We start from the raw sequence: 23474 nt of genomic DNA, 5'->3' as shown, positions 1-23474 counted from the left end.
ACAAACCGTCTATACACCATGAGCCTCTCTTTATCAGTAAGGGGATGGACCAAATGCCAAATTCCCAGATGCCAGGCAGGGGCCAAACCTGAAAGCAAGCTCTTCTAAAGACAGCTGATCTGACCCATTATGTTAATTCATTTCAGCACAGGCAATTAAATTAAATCTTAGACCATGAGAGGCTTATTCATGAGACAAATAATACTGCATAACAACATATGCTAAACTTCCAATCAATGCACACATTACTACTGCCAAAGGCATACAAATAAGAGAGAGATAAATATAATTGAAGGTATTTTTCATGGAGGATCTGGAAGTTGATTTGGACTTTGAATGATAGAAAAAGAGGGAGAAGTACAAAAGCTCTACTCCTTTTCATTTGATGCAGTAACGAAAATCAGTTTTGAAGTAAAATCATGTTAATTCTATAATGAGAATAAGCCAATGAAAAAATTCACATTGGAAAAAAGGACTTGTCCCACTCTGCTCGCAGATGAGATGTAACCTAAATCAGAATGACTAAGAGAGTAGTGGCATTTTTCCAAAGTGGAGGAAGGTACTTGTTGTTTTGGAAGTATAATCTCCTACCCAAAAACATTTGCTGGAAGTACACATTAGATGCCTAATAAGAATTATAATTGTTTTATTCTACCTCTTAAATAAAGTGTTACAGGCTATTCATAGAAAAAATTACCCTTAGAAAGGAAATTAAAAGTTTCCACTTAAATTCCAGATGAGATACTAAGATGCTAGTCAGAAAAATAGATCATGAAGCTTAAGTATATTTTAACATCACCAGTAGGGACTGAAACCACTCCATATACACATTATATAATTCTTTATTTTTTTAGTGAATTTATTGGGTTGACACTGGTTAACAAGACTACATAGGCCCCAGGTGTACAATTCCACAACACATCATCTGTACACTGCATTGTGTATTCACTACCCCAAGTCTCTTTTTATCACTATGTATCCTTCCTCTACTCGCCTCTAACACCATCCCCTCCCCCAGCAATCCCCACACTGTTGTTCCATGTCCATGAGTTTTCTCTCTTTTTTTCTCTCAATCCCTCCACCCACATACTTATACCCCAAATCCCCAACCCTAACAACTGCCAGCCTGCTCTGTCTATGGGTCTGTCTCTATTTTGCTTGTTAGTTAATTTTGTTCATTAGATTCCACATATGAGTGAAATCATATGGTACTTGGAGTTTTAGAAGCCTCTATGCAACACAAACATATGGGTGGAAAAGCTATTATTGCTGTTGTTATTATTATTACAACCACATTAGTGTTTAGTTTACATCTATTGTTCCAGACATTTTTCCCGTATGCCTTAATACTTATGATGTGCCAAACATTGTGTTAGAAAAGGAAACCCAAAATAAAGCACAACCTGTTCCTACAGTAAGTGGGCTCATACTAGCAAAAGCTAGTGTAACACAGTATGATTACTACAATTCTAAAAGTGGGATTTAAGAATTTAGAGAACATGTTTGCACAAGTACCCTCATGTGCACATGTACAAAATGACATATGTATATTCACTAGAAAGGTTTAACTTCAACTCGCTTTATTCTTCGGTTCTCATTTTCCTAATGAGACCCTGACTGGGACAGTATTAATATCTTTGAAATGCTTAGCACAGTCTGCCCAACAGTACACATCTAGTAATGGATCTGAAGAATAAAAGTGAGATGGAACCAAAGACATATGCATTAGAAAATTTATAAAGCATTATTTACCTAGTTTCTCTCTATCTCCTTATGATGAGACCAAAGATTTTGTGTTGGTTTACTGCTTACCCCTAGTGTTTGAAAGAATGACTGGTACATGGTAGGCATAAATATACGTATATACATCAATGAATGATTGAATGTAACCAAAATTTCTCTTTCAAAAATGTTCTCTGTCTTTTTTATTTGATAAAACTCTTTTGACACCTTTCCACCCACCTTATATTTTTCATCATTTTTTTTATATTGTATTCTCTTTGCTTTCTTTTCTATTTTTCTTGGAACTACGTGCATCTATATTTGATTCTCATTGTCTTTGCAATCTGCTACCTTCGTTTCTCCAAATTATTCCTAACTTTTCACTAAATAGTTCTCTTATCTATTTCACAGGGATCTCAACTTGTTTTAAGCAAAGTTGTCCATTTTTATTTCTCATCATTCAACAAATATATATTACATACTAGAGGCCCAGTGCACAAATGCGTGCACGGGTGGGGTCCACCGGCTCGCCCCAATGGGGACCATCGGGCCAGGCCAGCAAGGGGAAGGGGTCACAGGTAATTGGTGTGAGGCCCACCCAGGCCCCCAAGACCACGAACTGCGCAGGCATCTCCAGAGCACCAGCGCAGCACATTCTTTCACACGCTTCCTCCATCTCTTCTTTTCACGCGCTCCCTCAGTCCCTTCCATGAGCTTCAGGGCCACAGGAGGTGCGGTGCGTCCTGGGAGTTGTAGTGTGCTTCCTCCACAAAGGGCCCTCCTGTAGACTGGGCTCTGGGTTTCTGAGAACTACACCTCCTGGCGTACCCCACACGAGGGCACCGGGCATTTGCCCAGGTCAGCCTTATCTATCAGTGCAGAGTGGAGGACCCGGGAAGCTGGCTACAGCGGGAGAAGGGAATGTGCTTGCATGCTGGGCCAGCCTGTCCTGTTCATCCCAATCATTGTAAACAGGCAGAGGCAGGGTGGGGGAAGAATGGGGTGCCCGAGGCTGGCCAGGGGCGCAGTGCAGGAGGAGGCTTTGGTGGCTGCAGTGGCAGCATGAGCATGGTGGCTGTGGCATGGGTGGGCCGTTGCGTGGCAGCAGGCACAGGTTAGTGAGGAGCAGCCATGGCATGCAGGGGTCGCAGTGCGCCCCCCTCCTGTGCCCAGGGAGACCTCTCCGCATGCGCCTCACAGTAGCGTCTGTCAGGCAGCCTCTGGGGCTGGGCTGGAGTTGGGGGTGGGGGGCATGGCTGCCCCTAGTGAGGGTTCTTCCAGGTAGGCTTTTCCTCAGTTCTTGCCCTCTTTGCTGTGTGTTCCTCCCACTTCCCAGCCAGGCCTCCTTTGTGGCAGCCACATTTTGTAATTTGGTGTTCTGGAGGTCTGGAGGAGCACAGCCAGGAACTGAGTCCTGAGCCCCTGGGGCTCCAGGCCTCAGGGCAGCTCTTGGACACCTCGGAGCAGGGTAGAAGGGTGGGGAGGGCTGATCTGGGTTGGGCTGGCCAGGAGGAGGGGCCTCAGGAGTTTAGGGAGTCAATCAGGCCCTGATAGGGCCGGTTGGCCACTGCAGTGTGCATCATAGCAATCGTTGCTCCGGTCCTTCTGGTCATTCTACCATTCGGTCGCTGGGCTTTTATATATATATAGATAGATAATTAGGTACACTCACTTGGCCAGCTATGCTTCAGTATTCAGAGGTAAACAATTATCAATCTTGTAGGAAACTTTTAACACCTAACAACATCTTAAAGTGGTTTCTGTGGTTAAAATGATAGATATTCTGTCTTAAACATCAGTGCATGATGAATAACATTGATTAAATTGTGAGCGTGAAATGAGATATCATTTGCCATGAATTGTTGATAGTATTGCATCCATTTTCCACGGCTCTGTTTACCTAGTTTATTCCCAGGTAGTATGCCAACTTTTCTGAAAATGATGAGAATGTAATTTAAATAATGTATCTCAGATTGCAGAAAAATTATTTTGAGTTACTGCTATTTTTGCCTTGATAACTTTCCTTTGAAATACTTGTTACATTTGCTATGGAAATCTATGGGTTTTCCTTGGTAGTTTGTTACAGAACTTTGAAATGATATAACATGCTTGAAAAGGCATTGGAAACATGAAAAAACAAAGAAGAGTAGGTGATACTTAAAATGTCATAACTTACCACAAGTCTTTAATATCTCAGGGCTGACTACAATGTTCAAATTCTAAAAATATTTAAAATCATAGTAGAATTTTTACTTAGGTCCTACATAAGTTAGTTAACAGTATCCCTAAAATCTATAGTATAATCTAATCTAATAATAGACAAATATGCAAATTGACCGCACCTTCGCTACACCTAAACCACGCCCACAAGCCAAGCCACGCCCACCAACCAATCAGGATGAGTATGCAAATTACCCCAACAAAGATGGCGGCTAATTTGCATATCAAGACAGCGTCCAAAGAAGCCAAGAGCTGCAGAAGGGAGTAAAGCTTCGAAGAAGCAAGCAAGCAGGGGGGCGGGGAGGAGAAGGGCGGGGCGGAGGCGGGGCCGGGGGTGAAGGGAAACGCAGGCGGGCTGGAGGAGAAGGCGGGGCGGGGGAGAAGGGCGGGGCGGAGGCGGGGCGGAGGCGGGGCCGAAGGGAAACGCGGGCGGGCTGGAGGAGAAGGTGAGCCGGGTGACAAGGGCGGGGCGGAGGCGGGGCCGGGGCCGAAGGGAAACGCGGGTGGGCTGGAGGAGAAGGCGGGGCGGGCGGCAAGGGCGGGGCGGAGGCGGGGCCGGGGGTGAAGGGAAACGCGGGCGGGCTGGAGGAGAAGGTGAGGCGGGTGACAAGGGCGGGGCGGAGGCGGGGCCGGGAGCGAAGAGAAACGCGGGCGGGCTGGAGGAGAAGGCGAGGCGGGCGGCAAGGGCGGGGTGGAGGCGGGGCCGGGGGAGAAGGGAAACTCGGGCGGGCTGGAGGAGAAGGCTGGCAGGGGACAAGGGAGGAACAGAGGCGGGGTAGAGTGAAGCAGGAAATCCTATTGCAGGATTTTTTCCTGCAACGGGAAAGCTAGTGTAGTTATATTAATGAGTAGTATTTTTGTAGTATAGTTGTTATTGTGACTGTTGGAATATATTAAAGCTATTTTTTAATAAAAATAATAAAATAAGTTTAAAAAATCAAAATCGTAGTAGAGGACATCAGTCAAATGAGATTTTATTTAAAAGGTAATCAATCAAATTCCAACTCCCTATCAGGAATTTAAACCCATAAGAAATAACATCTTCATTGTCAATAGTACTTCATTTAAATAATCACAATTCCTTTGATTCATTGAGTATTTTCATAGGTCAGGCATTTGTACTATATTATATTTCTAATGAATGGGTTGTTTGTAGGAAGAAGAGCCATTTTAATCAAACGAATGATCTTCAGGTTAGAGTTTGAGCAAAAATATTCTCACTATAATTTGAACCAAGGAATATCAAGTGGCTGACCCATGGACAGGAGAGACAGTAAACTCAAGTCCATGTGCATACCAAAACTTTGAAAGAATACATTGCAGACACATTATAGGAGAGTACAGCTAGCCAACTGGTAGTGAGGACGAAAAGGGAAGACAAAAGCTGTAATGACAATAAGGCCCATTTCTATGACCTTTCCTGTTCTTAGAATCCCGTGAACTATAATGCTCTCTCTTAATAGTCCCCTCTCCTGACCACCTGACTCTTTTTGAAATAACTTATATGACTTAAAATTATCTCCCATGTTGCTTGGCCTAAAAGAGGCCCTCTTTCAATATGTTCATTAAGGGTTTGTCTACAATCAAATACATTTACAAGTAGATAGAAATAACTTTTAACTGTTTTTAAAATATAAAATTGCTGTTTTCTAAGTAATCATTTCACATCTCTAAGTAAGAAAGTATTTTACTCATTTTCATTTTATTTTCATGGAATTGGAAGTATGCACATTCCACCAATATTTTGCCATAAATACGAGTATAACTCCACAAGGATATGAGTTGGTTTTTCCAGGCTGTATCATACTCTGCAATTTAAATTTACTTTCTAATTAATATCATTTTAATCCCACAAATAGAAAAACAAATGGATTCCTTTTTTTTAAAAGTGATTTTACCAAATCCAGACAAATTGCCTAACCTATTAATTCTTTTATATATATATATATATATATATATATATATATATATATATATATATATACTAGAGGCCCGGTGCACGAAATTCGTGCACGGAGGGGAGTTCTCCCTCAGCCCAGCCTGTACCCTCTCCAATATGAGATCCCTCTCACAATCCATGACTGCTGGCTTCCAAATGCTTGCCTGCCTGCCTTCCTGATTGGCCCTAACCACTTCTGCCTGCCAGCCTGATCACCCCCTAACCACTCCGCTGCCAGCCTGATTGATGCCTAACAGCTCCCCTGCCAGCCTGTTTGCCCCCAACTTCCCTCCTCTGCCGGCCTGGTCACTCCTAACTGCCCTCTCCTGGAGGGTTGATTACCTCCAACTGCCCTTTCTTGCAGGCCTGGTCCCTCTCAACTGCCCTCCCTTGCAGGGCTAATCCCTCACAACTGCCCTCCCTTGCAGACCGGGTGCCTCCCAACTGCCCTCTCCTGCTGGCCATCTTGTGGTGGCCATCTTGTGTCCACATGGGGGCAGGATCTTTGACCACATGGGGGCAGCTATATTGTGTGTTGCAGTGATGATCAATCTGCATATTATTCTTTTATTAGATAGGATAGAGGCCTGGTACAGGGGTGGGGGCCAGCTGGTTTTCCCTGAAGGGCATCCCAGATCAGGTGGGGTTTCCCTTGGGGCGTGGGGCAGCCTGATTGAGGGGCCTGTGGTGGTTTGCAGGCCGGCCACGCCCCCTGGTAACCCAAGTGGAGGCCCTGGTATCTGGAATTTATTTTCCTTCTACAATTGAAACTTTGTAGCCTGGAGCAGAGCCAAGCCTGGGGCTCCCTCCGAGGCCCGAAGCCATTTGTGTTGAGGTTATAATTGAAACTATGTTGCCTTAAGCAGTTGGGCCCGGCCAGGGTGTGTGGAAAGCTTTGCTTCCCCTGTTGCTGGCAGCAACCCTGGCCTGCTCTCTCAAGCTCCATTCTGCCGCCATTTGTTTGAATTTGTTTACCTTCTATAATTGAAACTTTGTAGCTTGAGTGGAGGCTTAGGCCTGGCAACGGCTGGCAGAAAGCTTGGCCTCCTCTGTTACCTAGGAAACCTTGCTCTCTGTGGCTGTAGCCATCCTGGTTTGGGTTAATTTGCATACTCGCTCTGATTGGATGGTGGGCGTGGCTTGTGGGCGTGGCTTCTGGGTGTGTCGGAGGTATGGTCAATTTGCATATTTGTCTATTATTAGATTAGATATATATATATATTAGAGGCCCAATGCATGAAATTCGTGCAAGGGGCTCAGCCCTCATAGCCCTGGCTTCATCCAGAAGGTCGTCCAGAATGTCGTCCAGAGGTCGTTCTGCTGTTTGGCCGTCTGGTCTAATTAGCATATTATGCTTTTATTATTATAGATATTAGAGGCCCGATGCACAAAATTCATGCAAGAGTAGGCCTTCCTTCCCCTGGCTGCCAGCACTGGCTTCCCTCTGGTACCTAGGACTCGGCCTTCCCTCTGGCCTCCAGCAGACACCCAGGACCTGGGCTTCCCTTGCAGCCCTGGCTTCATCCAGAAGGTCATCCAGAGGATGTCCAGTCTAATTAGCATATTATGCTTTTATTGTTATAGACTAAAGGCCCAGTGCACGGATTTGTGCACTGGTGGGGTTCCTTGGCCTGGCCTGTTCCCTCTCACAATCCAGGACCCCTTGGGGGATGTCGGAGAGCCACTTTCGGCCCGATCCCCTCAGGCCAGGCCGAGCGACCCCACCAGTGCACAAATCCATGCATCGGGTCTCTGGTATGTATATAAGATCTTTGGTTAATCTCTTCCCTCCCTCCCCTTCCCTCTGAGATTCATCAGTCTGTTCCATGTTTCCATGCCTGTGCATTGAGTGTCTGCCCCCTGGTGGTCAGTGTGCATCATAGCTACTGGTTGAAAGGTTGCTTAGGCTTTTATATATATATAGATATACAGTATATCTGGCAAACATTCTTTAATCTTTTTTTCTCACTGTCACTAGTCTTCATTGCTTTGCATCAGGATTCCTGCATTAGATTTCAAATTAGCTTCTTTATTTAAAGGTTCTGTAGTTAACTGTCTATACAGTGCTATTATTCATTGTGTGGTCTGGGAATTTGCAGTATTGGCATTGTCTGGGAACTTATTGGAAAGACAATGTCTCAGGCTTTACTTGACAACTTCTGAATCAGGATTTGTGTTTCAGCAGGATCCCCAAATGATTGGTGTCACATTAAAGTTTGAGAAGCTGTTTTGAGCATGACCATGTTATTTCTCTGCTTGCAAAGCCTTAAAAAATCATTGAAGGATAGAATTCATTAAATTTACAAGTCTTAACATTCTATCAAAGGGTAGTTCCCACTAATCACCTATACAAATCCTATATCATACTTGATTTTCTCACTATTCCTTGAACCACTCTATATTCCAACCCTTGTGTTTGGCTCATGTGGTTTACTGCTAAAAATGCCCCATACTCATTTGTTTATTTATACTAATCTAATCTATTTTGAAGGATCAATTTAAGATACAATTTTTAAAACATATTTTATAGTACCTATTATACTATTACTATTTTTAGTAGTAACTACTACTAAAAATAATGTTATTAATAGTGTCTACCAAAATGCATTTTATATTATTATATTTCCTTTAAATGTATAGCCCATATATTCAATTAGATGGCAAAGCCTTTTATAAGCTTGTATTCGGGAATATAGAGGAGAATCTTGCACACCATTGGGATCAGATGATTTCTAACAATAGGTCTTTCTAGATGTGCTTAAAAATAAAATGCCACCTATATTTAAAATAATGTTGTATAATACAAAAGGTGTTGGATATATAGGGTGTTCCAAAAAAATGTACACATACTTAAAATAATTATAAAGGCAGTATTTATTAAAATACATTTCATTTTCAAAATTGAGCTATGAACTGTTAAAGTGTATGTACTTTTTTTTGTATTGTGACATTTCAAATGGAAATAATACTCTTTAAATATATATATATATATATATATTTCAGTAAGAAAGGGAGAGGGAGAGAGAGGTAGAAACATCAATGATGAGAGAGAATCATGGATCAGCTGCCTCTGGCAAGCCCACACTGGGAATCAAGCTCGCAACCCGGGCATGTGCCCTGACCAGGAATCTAAACGTGACCTCCTGGTTCATAGGTCAGTGCTCAACCACTGAGCCATGCCTATGCCTGCTGGGCTGGAAATAATATTCTTAATGAATCTACAAAGAATTAATACTTAATATAGGAGAGAATCAATCATAGAAAGTATAAAAAATATACTTTGTACATATAAGTAGTTTGAAACTGGAAAAATTATAGGTAACTTTATAATATTTGACTAGATAACTATTTGAAGCAAAAAAAGGTATTGAGAGTTATTACAACGAAGAATCCTTTTATGAGAAAGAACTGTATTAAGTTTTGCTGTTTCCTTTTGATATTAAAAAAATAAGGATGAATTTCACTTTTTATTTATAGTTCTTTGTTCCAAATACTAAAGAGACTTTTGTTTCAAATACTAGTTACATATCTTACTTGTTACTAATACAGATTATTGAACCAATATGGGAGGAAGTTAATCCAAAATGAGAAAAAATTAAAAAGTTTATCTCTCTTTACATTGGAATAGGGATGAAGTGGTGGTAAAGAGGCAAGGATTACTATTTTTTATACTGTCTGCTATACTATATGGATGTATAAAGTACATTATTTTGACCAAAATAAATATTAATATGAAAAAGTGTACCAGCAAAATTATTTTTAAGACAAAATTTCTATGTTTCATGACATGCTGAAAATTTTAAAGATACCTAAAGCTGAAAACAGTGGGAAATTTATTTTTTATAAGCTTATATTATTCCTTAAGAGAAATGCCAAACAATCTATCTAAATAATCAATGTAAAGTTCAAAGCCTTTCAAATGTATCTTAATACATACTTATTTGTGTTGGTTAAAACTTCACTTATATACTTGTTCTTGAGAAAAGAATTAGTAAGGGAATATTCTGTCCAATTGCTATATATTCTGCCACTGTTAATATTCTTCATAAAAGAGTTTTCTTTATTTATTTGTAATTATTATACAAGTTTCATGTGTTTAAAGATTTTTTTTCAGTTTAAATTCAAATGCCAATTTTAAAGTTGCAAGACAAGAACTGGTTCCATACTGCTCCCTAGTGGGTTTTTGAATATAACTCCCCACAGTTGTTTTTTTTTTTGTCTCTGGGATACTGATACAACATATTCCATTACAATGCACAATTTTGCAATTTTTAAAAAAATGGACTAGAGGCCTGGTGCATGAAATTTGTGCATGGGAGGGGGATCCCCTCAGCCCAGCTTGCACCCTCTCCAATCCGGGACCCCTGAGGGGATGTCCGAAGGCAGTCGGGCATCCCTCTCACAAGCCTGGACCACTGGCTCCTAATCGCTCACCTGCCTGCCTGTCTGGTCAACCCTAACTGCCCCCCCCCCACTGGCCGGATCGCCCCCCACTGCCTCTGAGTGCCAGCCTGATTGCCCCCAACTGCCTCCCCCGCCAGCCTAATCGCCTCTCACTGCCCCCGCTGCCAGCCTAATCACCCCAACTGACCCTCCTGCTGGCCTTGTCACCCCCAATGGCACCCCGCATCCCGGCCTAGTCGCCCCTAACTGCCCCCCCCCTGCTGACCTGGTCGCCCCAAACTGTCCCCCCTACCGACCTGGTCACCCCACGCAGCCTGTTGTTCAGTTATTTGGTTGTCCCTCACTAACTCCCCTGCTGGCCAGGTTGTAGGCAGCCATTTTGTGAAGGTGCGAGGGTCAATTTGCATATTACCTCTTTATTATATAGGATAACAGAGTTTTACAGTATGTTTATTCACTATTTCTGATGTACTATGGTCATTGTTAATTTACTAACAATAAAAAACAACAAACTAGTATATTTTTAAAAATCTAAGTTAGTTAGCATGCTCAATTTTGATTAGTCTCCAAACATTTGCTTGTTATAGCATACTAGGCTTAGGGGAAAGGTGTTTTCCAACTGAAGGTTTATTATTCAGAAGAATGTAAGGGAAAGACTGTTTTATCAACACCTTTATTCAAACACTAGCCTCAAGATGTTAGAATAAAGTAACAATGTGTGAATTTAAATGTTGAAAACTGTACTGGGTTGCTGGGAAATAAATATATTTGACAAAATATTTTTCCTTTGAAATAATATTATTTTCCCCCAGGAAACCAGCTGATGAGTAAAGTAATACTCTTCTATTACAGAATTCATTTATGTCCTCTAGGCAAATGTAAAAACATAGTAATCACAGCTCAAAATCTTCATACTCAAGAAATGCTCACCAAGTGCCTTAACGATGTCTTGTTTATCTTGATGGTTTATTTTTCTCCAACGCATTTGAAATGTTACCATTCAGCTGATTCTGGCAGTTCCCAGGCATATCCCCAATATCTGAAAGGTGAACTTGCCTTTCCTTCTACACAGCTGGTTGGCAAAGGTGGTGTCCTGGCCTGTGGCCAGGCGTTTCTCTCTGGTGCCATCCCTGCATTTCTTATTAGACTAGTGAATGCGGGGAACAGCAAACCCAAAAGCAAATCAGATTGCAAAACTATCATTCAGGTGAATACTATTCTAGCATAAGGAAATACACTTTCAATTTTTTTAAAGCCATGGTTGGAAGGAAAATACATATGTGCATCAAAGCACAATCTATGCTACAATGCAATGGGTATATATGAAAACCTAAACCTTTAAACTGAAGATTCATTAAAAAGTAATAAAGAAAATATTATGAGAAAATAATTTTGATTAGTAAAGATGTAGATAGCTGTGAAAACATAGCCCTCCCCAATTTATGAACTTAGCTTAAATTGTAAAACATTTAACTTGTGAAAAGATAAGTTGAGAAATATTTAATTTTTGAAGAGTTTATTTGAGCAAATATCTATTCAGTTAGGCAGCTCCAAACCAGAAGTGTACCCCCGAGAGGAACCAGGGAAAGACTTACATAGAGAAAGTGTGAAAACAGAGTAAGAAATTATTGACTGGCTACAGCTTCAAGCCTGTTGGCTGTTTGTGACTGCTTGTCCTTTGCATTCTTATTTCATAACTGTGAGGCATTTACAAGCTAGATTTTTGTTTCTTTACATAGGTCACCGGGACAATAGAGCCAGTTCAGTCTAATGGCCTTCTTGCTTAATTAATTGAGAATATTGAAATACAGTCTGTGTTTATCTAATAACTAGTGACCTAGCGCACGAAATCGCGTGAGACCCAGACCCATGGGAAATCGCGCGAGACCTGGGACTCCAGACCCCACCGTACTGTGGGACTCCCCCGAGTCCCGCTGTGCTGTGAGACCTAGAGTCAAGTCCCTGCCCACCCACATGCGCCGCACACGCAGCCTCCTGGTGACCGGTCTTTGGCTGTTACAGCATTAGGGCCACTGGGTTTTTATAATATAGATATTTGTCTCTTCTCTTTGTCTGGCTGTCAGTGTTCTAATAAGATTTGCTGAAGATCAAAATCCTTTGTAAAATTAAAATCATTTCTAGGTATTAGAAGTCTTTTTAATAAATTATTCTTGGTATAACATAAGAGAAAAATTATTTTTTGGAATTATTTTAGATATTTTTCTCAGAAAGTATTAAAAATAAATTAAATCTATAATTGTAACACAGAGTGATGAAATAGAATGATAATTGTTCATGTCTGAAATAATAATTACCTCAAAAATATCAAGACAGAAGGCTTCATTATGTTCTCTAATAAAACATCCTTTCAAACTATGGTCAGAAGAGAAATTAAACATAAGTCTAATATACAACAATATTTATTTCATTACTATGCAATATAAATATGAATTGGAAAATGTAACTATATTTTTTGATAAGTCATACTCATGATGCTATGTGTCATTAACAAAGATTAAGCAGTAAATTTAATAACTAGTACATTTACTATACATAAAAACTCAAGGTTTAATACTACCCAACTTTTCCAAAGAATGCATAAGATGTTACAAATTACTTCTATAATTTTGAAGAACAGTCATTGAAGTATATTTTATTACCACGTTTGAAATGGGTTTTCTCTCATTAAATGAAATATTGAGTAGAAATCTGGCTTTATTATCTAAATGACTCATAATTATCTGAAGTTAAAATTTTATCCAAGCACTGAATCTCAAAAAATTAATGTTGACATGAATTAATAATTATATCTATTTTAGTAAATGAGGTAAATGAAAGAATAGAAACACATGGTAACTTTTCATAGTTATAATATTTCAAATGGAAACTAATTTTATTTTATTGCATGCTGCTCAACCATGAAATTCTTGGTCAGCCACTGTTCTAAGTGATTTTAGATATCTTTCTGGTAGTCTAAGCATATCTAATTCACAATAAATTGTCTAAAACACCCAATTGTCATTATCATCCAACAAGTAGACCTTCATTGTTAAAGATATAAACATATTAAAGTCTAATATACAACATTTCTTTCTTTAAAATTCTTTTATCTTTACTGTTGAAAGTATTACAGATGGCTTCTTTTTCCCCCCATTAACCCCTCCCAGGCCTTCACTGCACTATTGTCTATGTCCATGGGTTATTCATATATGCATATATGTTCTTTGGTTAATCTATACCTGCCTCCCTCTCCCCCTTTCCCTCTGAGATTCGTCTGTCTGTTTCATGCTTTTATGTCTCTGGATCTATTTTGTTCATCAGTTTATTAGTGACAAAATAAAGAAAAGTCAGAGCATTAAGGAATTTGACTTATAACTTATCCATATTTGATTTTCAAAGTAAATGAAAATTTTAAGTGTAGCTTCTGGATCAAAATTCTGAACATATATCCTATGAGAATTTTGATTTTGCAAGAATAAAATAATGTATTCACAGACATAGAAAATAATTTGTAGTTAAAAGAAATAGTCTTGTTGATTATTTTTTAAGACTAAATGTGCATATGATATAATTTAAATTGTTGGTTGAAAGGAATTCATGGGTAGCAACTTTAACTGAGGAGGAAATTTTGTTTGTATGTGTTATCGGTGGTGAGAAATTAGATTCTTGAGCGCCATGTGTTCAGTCAGTCTGCCTCTCTCTTTGCCTGTCTCAAAGATAGACAATTTATAGTGTGCCATCTGGAAGGGGTACAGGCAACCACCAAAACAAAACCCAGTTCAGAACTCTACAAGCTATATATCCAGTTGGGGAAGACAAAACAAAACAGTGCTGCCTTAGGCGTTTTTAAGATTTTATCTAATTCTGCTCTTTTGATTCATTGATGTAAATCTTTGTATTTTGGTTGCTTACTTTTTGGAAATCATGTCTATGATAAGTGTCTAATTTCTCAGGTAATATTTTTGAAGAGTAACGTAAGTTTTGGAGTCTATCCATTAGAGATCTATCTTCCTTCTAGAGAAAAGGATTAAATGGTTCTACTTAAAAAAGAGTTCCTCTTCAAATAGTACAAAATAATCTTCTAAAACAGACCCCACCAATAAATATATATGTATACATGGCAGATAAACACATGAAGATATGTCAACATTATTAATTATCAGGAAAATTACAATTAAGTTAACATTGTACACCCATTAAAAGAGCAAACAGTAAAGGCTGAGAATTTCATGTGTTTTTGAAGATATGGAGCAGCTGGGCTTCTCATGCACTCTTGGGGGGAATGTAAAATGGTACAACCATTTTGGAAAACTGTTTCTTAAAAATCTGAACATACATCTATAAAATAATCCAGTTATTCTATTATAGTTATATACTGGAGATAACTGATAGTATATATCCACACAAAGGACTTACATGCAAATATGCATAGAATTTTTATACAACATAACCAAAACCTTCAAATAACTCCATAGTCCATCAGTGGATACATGAATAAACAAAATGTGATATCTCTTTACAACTGTATGCTGCCCAACAATCAAAATGAATAAACTGCTGATATATACATTAATATATATGTATCTCTAAGTCACTGTGCTGAGAGAAAATCTATTATAAAATAGTTCATGCCATTTGAATCCATGTGCCTGGAGCAGGTACAGAGGGAAAAAAGACCTCTAAAGGGGATTTAGAAAATTTTTGGAGGTGATTGAAATGTGTATCTTGATTTGGGCATTGGTTTTAGTCTATAAATCTATCACAATTAATTAAATTGTACACTTTAGAATGGATACAATTTCTTATATATAAGCTAGAGGCCTGGTACACGAATTCATGCACCAGTGGGGTCCCTCAGCCTGGCCTGCAGGATTGGGCTGAAACCAGCTCTCTGACATCCCCCAAGGGGTCCTGGATTGCGAGAGGGTGCAGGCCAGGCCGAGGGACCCCACCACCAGAGCACAATCGGGGCCAGGGAGGGAAGAGGGAGGTTGGCCAGCCAGGAAGGGACCGCGGGAGGACTCCAGGGCATGTCCGGCCCATCTCGCTCAGTCCCAATCAACCATACCCCAGCAGCAAGCTAACCTACCGGTTGGAGCGTCTACCCCCTGGTGGTCAGTGCAATCATAGTGAGCGGGACAACCGGACACTTAGCATATTAGGCTTTTATTATATAGGATAGACCTCATTAAGGCATGAATCCTCTAAAGACACTGATAAACATAAAACAATTTTGTCAATAGAACTGTAATATATACCATGCTTTTACTTCCCTTTTTAGAGTCTCCAAATAAATGCTGTAATAATAATCTTACAGAAATATCATTTTTATTGTATATGTATATGTCAATTATGCATTAATTTGTAATGTCCAGAATCAGTAATGGTTTTGGCTTTTTGCGTCTTTTATGGCATGTTAACTTTACCAAGTATAAAATCAATTAAGAAAATAAAAGACAAATTTCCCAGAGAAGTGTGAGAAAATTAAAGGTAAAACAGTTAAACCAAAAGTGACATATTTTATAATGTTTCCCTCTCTCACTGCACTAAACACTCTTTTAAGTTTATGTAAATATATCTATATTTGTGTATCTAAGGCTAACTGCTATAATTTTCTGTTTAATTTTTGTGTATATTTATTTTAATGACTCATAGTTTATCTTAATCTCAATATATATTAATACTAAAAAATGAACATCACATATTAACTGTAAGCTAAAAATATTAATGTTGTCAGTTATATAAGTAGAGTTGAATGATGGAAACCCAGCTCTAAACTTCTGTCTCCTTTTCTAAGAAGCCATTTCTTTTTTCTTTATTTATTTAATTTTTTTTTTTTATTTCAGAGAGGAAAGGAGAGGAAGAGAGAGATAGAAAGATCAATGATGAGAATCACTGATCAGCTGTCCCCTGTACATCCCCCACTGGGGATCAAGCCCCCAACCTGAGCATGTGACCTTGACCAGAATTGAACCCAGGATCCTTCAGTCCACAGGCTGACACTCTATCCACTGAGTCAAACCAGCTAGGGCGGAAGCCATTTCTTAATTTGTTCCTCAAAAAGCAGAAACTGACTGGCCAGGTGGCCTAGGTGGTTGGAGTACACTGGTTCCAGTACACTGAAAAGGTTGCAGGTTCGATCTGTTATGATGTGAACAGAAACTGGAGGCAACTGACCCATATTTCTCTTTCACATGGATTCACCTCTCTCTCTCTCTCTCTCTCTCTCTCTCTCTCTCTCTCTCTCTCTCTCTACACACACACATACACACACACACACACACACACACACACACACACATTCTCCCATCCTCTCTCTCTCAAATCAATAGAAACATATCCTTGGATGAGGATAAAAACAAGCCAGAAACATGTTAGAGTCCTCTCACCATTTAAACTATGAATTTTCATTTTCTTTTAAAAGTCAGCAACATGTTTCCCTTTCTTTGCTATAGTATGTTTTTGAACTTCTTAGTAAAAAAAAAAAAAAAAAAAAAGGTTTTATAAAGCTGAATTTAAAAAGAAAAATATATATATACATATACATGCTGTTGGGTTAGTCAAAATGTATTACATCCAGGTCTTCTGACCTGGGTTCAAAGGCCAGGCCTCAGTGATTGCATCTCTGTGAAATGAAAACATTTCCTAATTCACAGTGTTGCTTTAAGGGACACAAAACCCAAAGAAAGCATAGGGTGCATGTTAAATTGCAAAGACCTTGATTTTTAAACCAGATGTGCCTAGAGTTAAAACTTGTTTTCTCAATTTAGTATTGGTACAACGTAAGGCAAGGTACTTAGTCTCTCTATTGGTTTTCATTAATTAAATAGGACTAATACCTTCATAGTGTTGAGGTAAGATTTAGGGATTATGTCATTTGAAACCTAAGCATAATGGTGGGAACATAATAGGCATGAATTTTTATAGCTATTATAAGTAGTGAGTTAAGATACTGACAACTGGTTGTACCTTATTAGCTTTTCCCAAATCAATTTTAAATGGCCACACAACCAGACAGAAAGGGAATTACAGCTAGCACAAGAAACTATGGAGCTGTGTTTTCAAATTATGCATATGTTGCTCCAAACAAAGAATTGTCCTCATCTGCCACTTCCATTACTGCTCAGAAACACTGCCTACAACTGCCAGTCATCATTCTTCGTCCTCCTGAACAATGAACACTTCTATGGACAAATCTATTCATATTTTTCACTACGTCTCCAACCCCACTCCCGGTGTACAAAAAATCAGGAATCAGAGGGAAGTAACCTTAGTGCATGAACACTTGCTGAAAGACAGTTTGAATGAATTTCATTCCACAGTTTTGCTGGTCAATTTCTTAGATTTAAAGCTTTGGGGAAGGGAAGGGATCTGCAGTCTGCCTATTGGTGCAATTAATAAACCAAACCTCTACTCCAGTGTCTGTTCCCTAGAATAAGTCCACTAAGTGCAACTTGGCCGTGTTTCTATAGAATTTTCTCCTGACCTCTGCTTACTATTCTTTTTGAGAAAATAATGCGGTTCTGAAAGGTCTGAGGAAATCTGTCTTCTCCTTTTCTTACCAGGTAAGTATAATATTCTGTCTCTTGAGCTAGATGATGGTTACAGAGGTGGGCTTTACATGTATGACATATGCAGAATGCTGTATGCAAATTATACCTCAATAAAAAAGATACATGTATTAATAGTAAGAAGAATAGTAATGCAATCACATTTCTCTGTGTTTCATGACATATACATTATATGACCTTCTCTGGGTAAGAAAATGGTTAATAAATTGTGAAAATTATAGAAAAGTGGTTCTTACATAAAGAAACTTGGGACATGGTCCATATACTAGATCCCAACTTGAGGATGCCTGACTCAAGGTAACAAATAAAAAGCCCTGAAAAGGGTTACCATAAATGTACCTGTTGTGCTTTATCTAAGACTAGAGGCCTGGTGCATGAAATTTGTGCAAGGGGCGGGTCCCTCAGCCGGGCCTGCACCCTCTCCAATCTGGGACCCCTTGGGGGATGTCCGACTGCCGGTTTAGGCCCTGTGATATTGGGCATAAACCGGCAGTCAGACATCTCTCTCACAATCCGGGATTGCTGGCTCCTAACCACTTGCCTGCCTGATTGCCCCATAACTGCCCTCTAGACAGCCTGGTTGTCCCCTAACTGCCCCCCTGACGGCCTGATAGCCCCTTACTGTCTCTGCCTTGGCCCCTACCACCGTGGCTTTGTCCGGAAGGACGTCCGGAAGATGTCCGGTCTAATTAGCATATTACCCTTTTATTAGTATAGATAGTCTTCACAAAACTTAGATGTATTCTATCAAACATGAATTCGGCATATTAATATGTGATGTAGAAAAGGAAAAAAAATATGTGGTCAAATACATTTAAGTAGTAATGAGTTAAATACAATTTAACAGTTTTCTTAACTCCTAAAATGAAATTTCCTAAAATGAAATTTACTATCTTTCCCAGGGTGCTATACTTCTGTAAATGAATGAACACTATATTAACTATTTTAGAGACGTATTGTTTTCTCTGCCATCATCTACAATGAACGGGAAAAACTATGTTACAAAGTGAAGGTTCAACTACTAAGTTAAGCTGTGTCAAAGGGAGAGAGACTTCCCCATGCTCCCAGAGTTTCATCGCAGACATTTGTAGCCACTCTGAATTATGCAGCAGAACTTTTCAGGATGAGGGTTTCTTGGGAGACATTATTTTCAGAGTATCTCGCCCTTCACATAAAACAGCTCTAAAAATGGCATATCCAGCGTCTCAGGCATCACCCATTGTCACAGGAGAGTAATACATCCAGTAGGTTCTGCTTTCTATAAATCTGCACTGCACTGATAGGGTCAAAATAGGACATAACAAAAAAAAATTAATGTGTTAGATGAACTCAGACATTGTACAAAGAACTGTGTTGAAATGATCGAAAATTAAGGACTGGCATCTGAAAAACTATAGAAATTTTCCTAAAATTAGAGTACCTACCAAAACAGACACCAGAAAGTGATCAGTTTATGTGAACTAGCATAGCAAACTTTCAGGTCAAGAGCCATTTCTGAATAACAGTACCTTTGAATAGAAAGATAAGGAAACTTATCTTTAGAATTTGCCAGCAGAAGCAAGTTCCACATATTTTGCTCTGGTTAATAGTAAAATTATAATGTAATGTTGGTAGAATTTGTATATTTTCCAAAGATGAACTATTTCTTTTACTCATTACAAGAACTTTTAAATGACTTTTTAAAAGATAAAATCAAGAGGACACTTTGTGCAAATCATATTGCTTGAGTATTTTCTGCTTTATCCATCTTCAGGGAATTCAGCTGACATTGGTGTTGATCCATTAAGGACACAGCTCACTTGACATATTACATTAGTTTAGAGAATCATTTCATATTAAAGAAAATGCATGAAAAATAATAAAAAACCACATTACAAGTAGCTTTGAAATTCTTATCTCCTTACTTTATTCCTATTCTGGAATGACCTTCTGTCTCCTTTTCACCCATTTAAATCTTACTTTTCTTTCAGGCAAGTCCAATTTCAGTTTCTCTATGAAGCATTAAAACACTAAAACAAAACTTTATTGGCTTAATTGTCTACTCTGTTCATTAAGCACATATATAACTATCCAACAATGTATTTATTTTTCTCTCATGATTCTTAAGATGTATATGTCTTACTATATTTTATAATATACTTCCATTTAATTTTCTTTCTCCCCAACTTTTCCTTTCTCCTTTCCCATTTCCTATAGCTTTGGTTATTTATAAAAGGACTAGTGGCCCTGTGCACGAAATTTGTGCACTTGGACAGGGGGGATCCCTGAGCCCAGCCTGCACCCTCTCGCAGTCTGGGAGTCCTCAGGGGATGTCCGACTGATGGCTTAAGCCCACTCCTCCAGGGACATCCTTAGCACTGCCATGGAGGCGGGAGAGGCTGCCACTACCACTGCTGTGCTCGCCAGCCGTGAGCCCTGCTTCTGGCTGAGCAGTGCCCCCCCCCCCCCCCCGCTGTGGGAGTGCACTGACCACCAGGGGGCAGCTCCTGCATTGAGCGTCTGCCCCCTGGTGATCAGTGTGCGTCATAGCGACCAGTAGTTCCACTGTTTGGTTGATTTGCATATTATCCTTTTATTATAGAGGATAATACTATGTTCTGTACCAAGTTCTATAGCCGTATTTTCCAGTATACCTTTTTCATGTTAGAAAACAAATGCTTTTGATGAGTAAATTAATGTAATAGCTTTATTCTAAGACTAAGATCTAAAGTAAAGGCAATAGGTGTTAAAAGTTATCACCTACCATTAATTAATTTGAAATGCAGAATGATTTTGAACTAAGAGACACTAAAACCACAGCAAGAACATGGTACTTTAGAGGCACTTTTAGAGAATGAAAGAGTATAAGAGAAAGAGAAGAATTGAATGTATCAGGTGTTCTTTTTGTAGCAGGAACTGTTTTGAGAAGTGTGTGTGTGTGTGTGTGTGTGTGTGTGTGTGTGTGTGTGTGTGTCTCATAACAGCCTGGTATGTGGTCAGTATTTCTTTGCTCACTACACATAGATGTAAACACTGAGTCACAAAGTTGCCAAGTGGAAGAGCTGAGATTTTAACCCAGGTTGTTTTAATAAATAATACTTTCTTTTTCACTCCACCATACCTTGAACATTTTCAATATGAAGTAATCAAAACTCTTAAAAAAGCATGAACATTAAAACTCCATGTTGTAACAAAGTTTCCTCTGCACCCCCTCCTGCCGGAAGCCAATTCCAGCGTGTCAGCAGGGCTGAATCATCTGGGATGGCTGAAGGGCATTTCCCCAAACCTGACTAGGATTGTCTACTGCCAGACAGCTCAGAGCATCTTAATCTGCATGTTATTACCTCCTGTTGACCAAACACCTGAACAGCTGTAGGCTATTCCTAAAACTGACAATGCTTCTGTAAACCCCTACCCTTTGAAGGGCATTATCTCTACCTTGCCTTAGGACAAATTGTGTTAATAAATAGCACGGGGTCCTTAGACAAGGGGTTTACAGAAGCATTGTCAGTTTTAGGAATAGCCTACAGCTTCAATTCCTTTAGCTGAAGCTCCTCTGACCCCCAATGCCTTTCAAAATTATCTTTCGTCCTTGGACTCTTTAATCATCTATGCATCAGCTTCTTTCTCCAGATTGCAGAACCCTTTGTAATGCTGGGACAAGAACCCCGGCACCCTCCCTCCCCTCCCCCTAAGAACCTGGCTCCCCGCCCCTTCGAAGCTGGCAGGGATCCCTCCCTCCTCTGCTCCCTTCCCTCCTCCCCATGCCCTGATTTCTGCCCTAGTGGCGACTGGAGCCGGCATCGGGGCCAGAGCGCCAGCCCCAATAAACAGCTCAGCCATCATTACTCAGATCAACAACGAGAAGGCGCGGGGCCGCTGTGGGACAAAGGTGACCAGAAGTCATCGCTTCTTAGAAGCCCCAAAGCGGGGCATCTTCTACTCACTTTTCTGCTGCATCTGCTGGGATGATGGGGAGGCCCTGCCCACCCACAGTGGGGCACCCTTGCTTGTGGAGGAAAACGGAGCTATTCCCAAGGTGCATGGTGGCCAGCAGACCCCAGTCCAGTATCTGCTCCACGAGGCCAAGGCCCAAGACTCAGACAAGATCTGCGTGGCCATCGACCTGGATGAGACCCTGGTGCACAGTTCCTTCCAGCCAGTGAACAGCGCTGACTTCATCATCCCGGTGCAGATGGATGGGGTTGGCCACCAGGCCTGTGTGCTGAAGCAGCCCCATGTGGACGCATTCCTGCAGCCAATGGGCACACTCTTCGACTGCCTGCTGCTCACTTTCAGTCTGGCCAAGGATGCAGACCCAGTAGCTGACCTGCTGGACAAGTGGGGAGCCTTCCGAGCATGGCTGTTTCATGAGTCGTGTGTCTTCCACTGGGGGAACTAGTCAAGGACCTGAGTAGGCTGTGCGAGACTTGCGGCGGGGGTTTATCTTGGACAACTCGCCTGCCTCCTACGTCTCCCATCCAGACAATGCCATACCGGTGAACTCGTGGTTTGACAACATGAGTGACAGAGAGCTCCATGCCCTTCTGCCCATCTTCGAGCAGCTCAGCCAAGTGCATGACATGTACTCAGTGCTCAGGCAGCCACGGCCTGGCAGCTAGTGAGGTGCCCCGGGGCCAGGCCCTGCCCCTGACCACACCTACACCTTTCACATATGGACTCTTCCTTAGGAAAACCCAGCAGCCTGGGCCCCCTCAGTGCCATGGGGAAGTGGGCGTCTCCCCCACCAGCCTGGCCCGGCTGAGAAGGGGGCAACAGGCTGCACAGTGGGCAATGAGACCCTGGGTCCCTGGGTCAGTGCCTTAGAACCTCCTTGCTCTTCTTGGGGGACCTACGGAGCCCTGCATGCTGCTCCCCCTTTCTCTGTCTATGCTGCCTTGTTGCTCTGCTGCCAAGTTGGGCCTCTCAGCCCATTTTGGTTCTGCTCGGGGGAGGGGCAGGGTTCCTGCTGCCCCCTGCCTGGGGCCCCAGCCTGGGAGCATGGACACCAAGTGCCTTGCATGGAGCCCTCTTCCTGCCTGGTTTTCCCAGGGCCAGGTCAGGTCAGCTCTTGCCTGGAACCGTCTCCAGACTGTTGGTCGAAGAGAAACTAGTCCTCACACCTCTTCCGTGGGGACTGATGCAGACCCCACCACCTCCGCCTCGGAGGGCACAGGAGGGGAGAAGATCGGTTACCACTTGTGAGAGCAGCAAGGGTTTGTCCTGGACTCCTCAGCTGAGAGATGCTCCCCATATCACCAAAGGTTCTGGGGCTTGGTTCCCTCAGCTGCAAGTGTGGGGGCATAGGCAGTACCCCTTTATGGTGCCATAGACATATGTGTATGTGTATATAGATTTTTAGGGGAAGGAGAGGGGGAAGAGTTGGAGTAGAGACAGCCCTTCCTCACCCCTTTCCCGGGCCCATAAATTAGGGGGAGGGAGGAAAAGGATTTTTGCATATTTAAACTGCTATTTTCTGAATGAAAGAAGCTGGGCCAAGGGGTTCCAGGCCCCGTCCCCTGTCCCCTACACCCTCTTTGCTTCATTTAAAACATTTATTGAACAGCTTCTCTGTGCCCAGCCTGTGCTAGGCCAACCAGCTGAGTGTGTGTGCGAGGAGAGGGGGATATCTCTCCACC

The 23474-nt window shown here is 41.1% G+C and overlaps 1 protein-coding gene across 1 annotated transcript; it reads left to right on the top strand.

Moving 5' to 3' along the window:
* Positions 1-2784: 2784 nt before the first annotated feature.
* On the top strand, positions 2785-22457 carry LOC103294844 (carboxy-terminal domain RNA polymerase II polypeptide A small phosphatase 1-like). The gene is given in 4 exon segments (XM_054726619.1): positions 2785-2836; positions 21621-22232; positions 22235-22255; positions 22258-22457. Coding segments are annotated over 4 exon segments (885 nt in total).
* Positions 22458-23474: the final 1017 nt, after the last annotated feature.

The sequence above is a fragment of the Eptesicus fuscus genome, chromosome 14, assembly GCF_027574615.1.
Source record: "Eptesicus fuscus isolate TK198812 chromosome 14, DD_ASM_mEF_20220401, whole genome shotgun sequence".
Lineage (NCBI taxonomy): Eukaryota > Metazoa > Chordata > Mammalia > Chiroptera > Vespertilionidae > Eptesicus > Eptesicus fuscus.
This window is presented reverse-complemented; position numbering and strand designations above follow the sequence as displayed.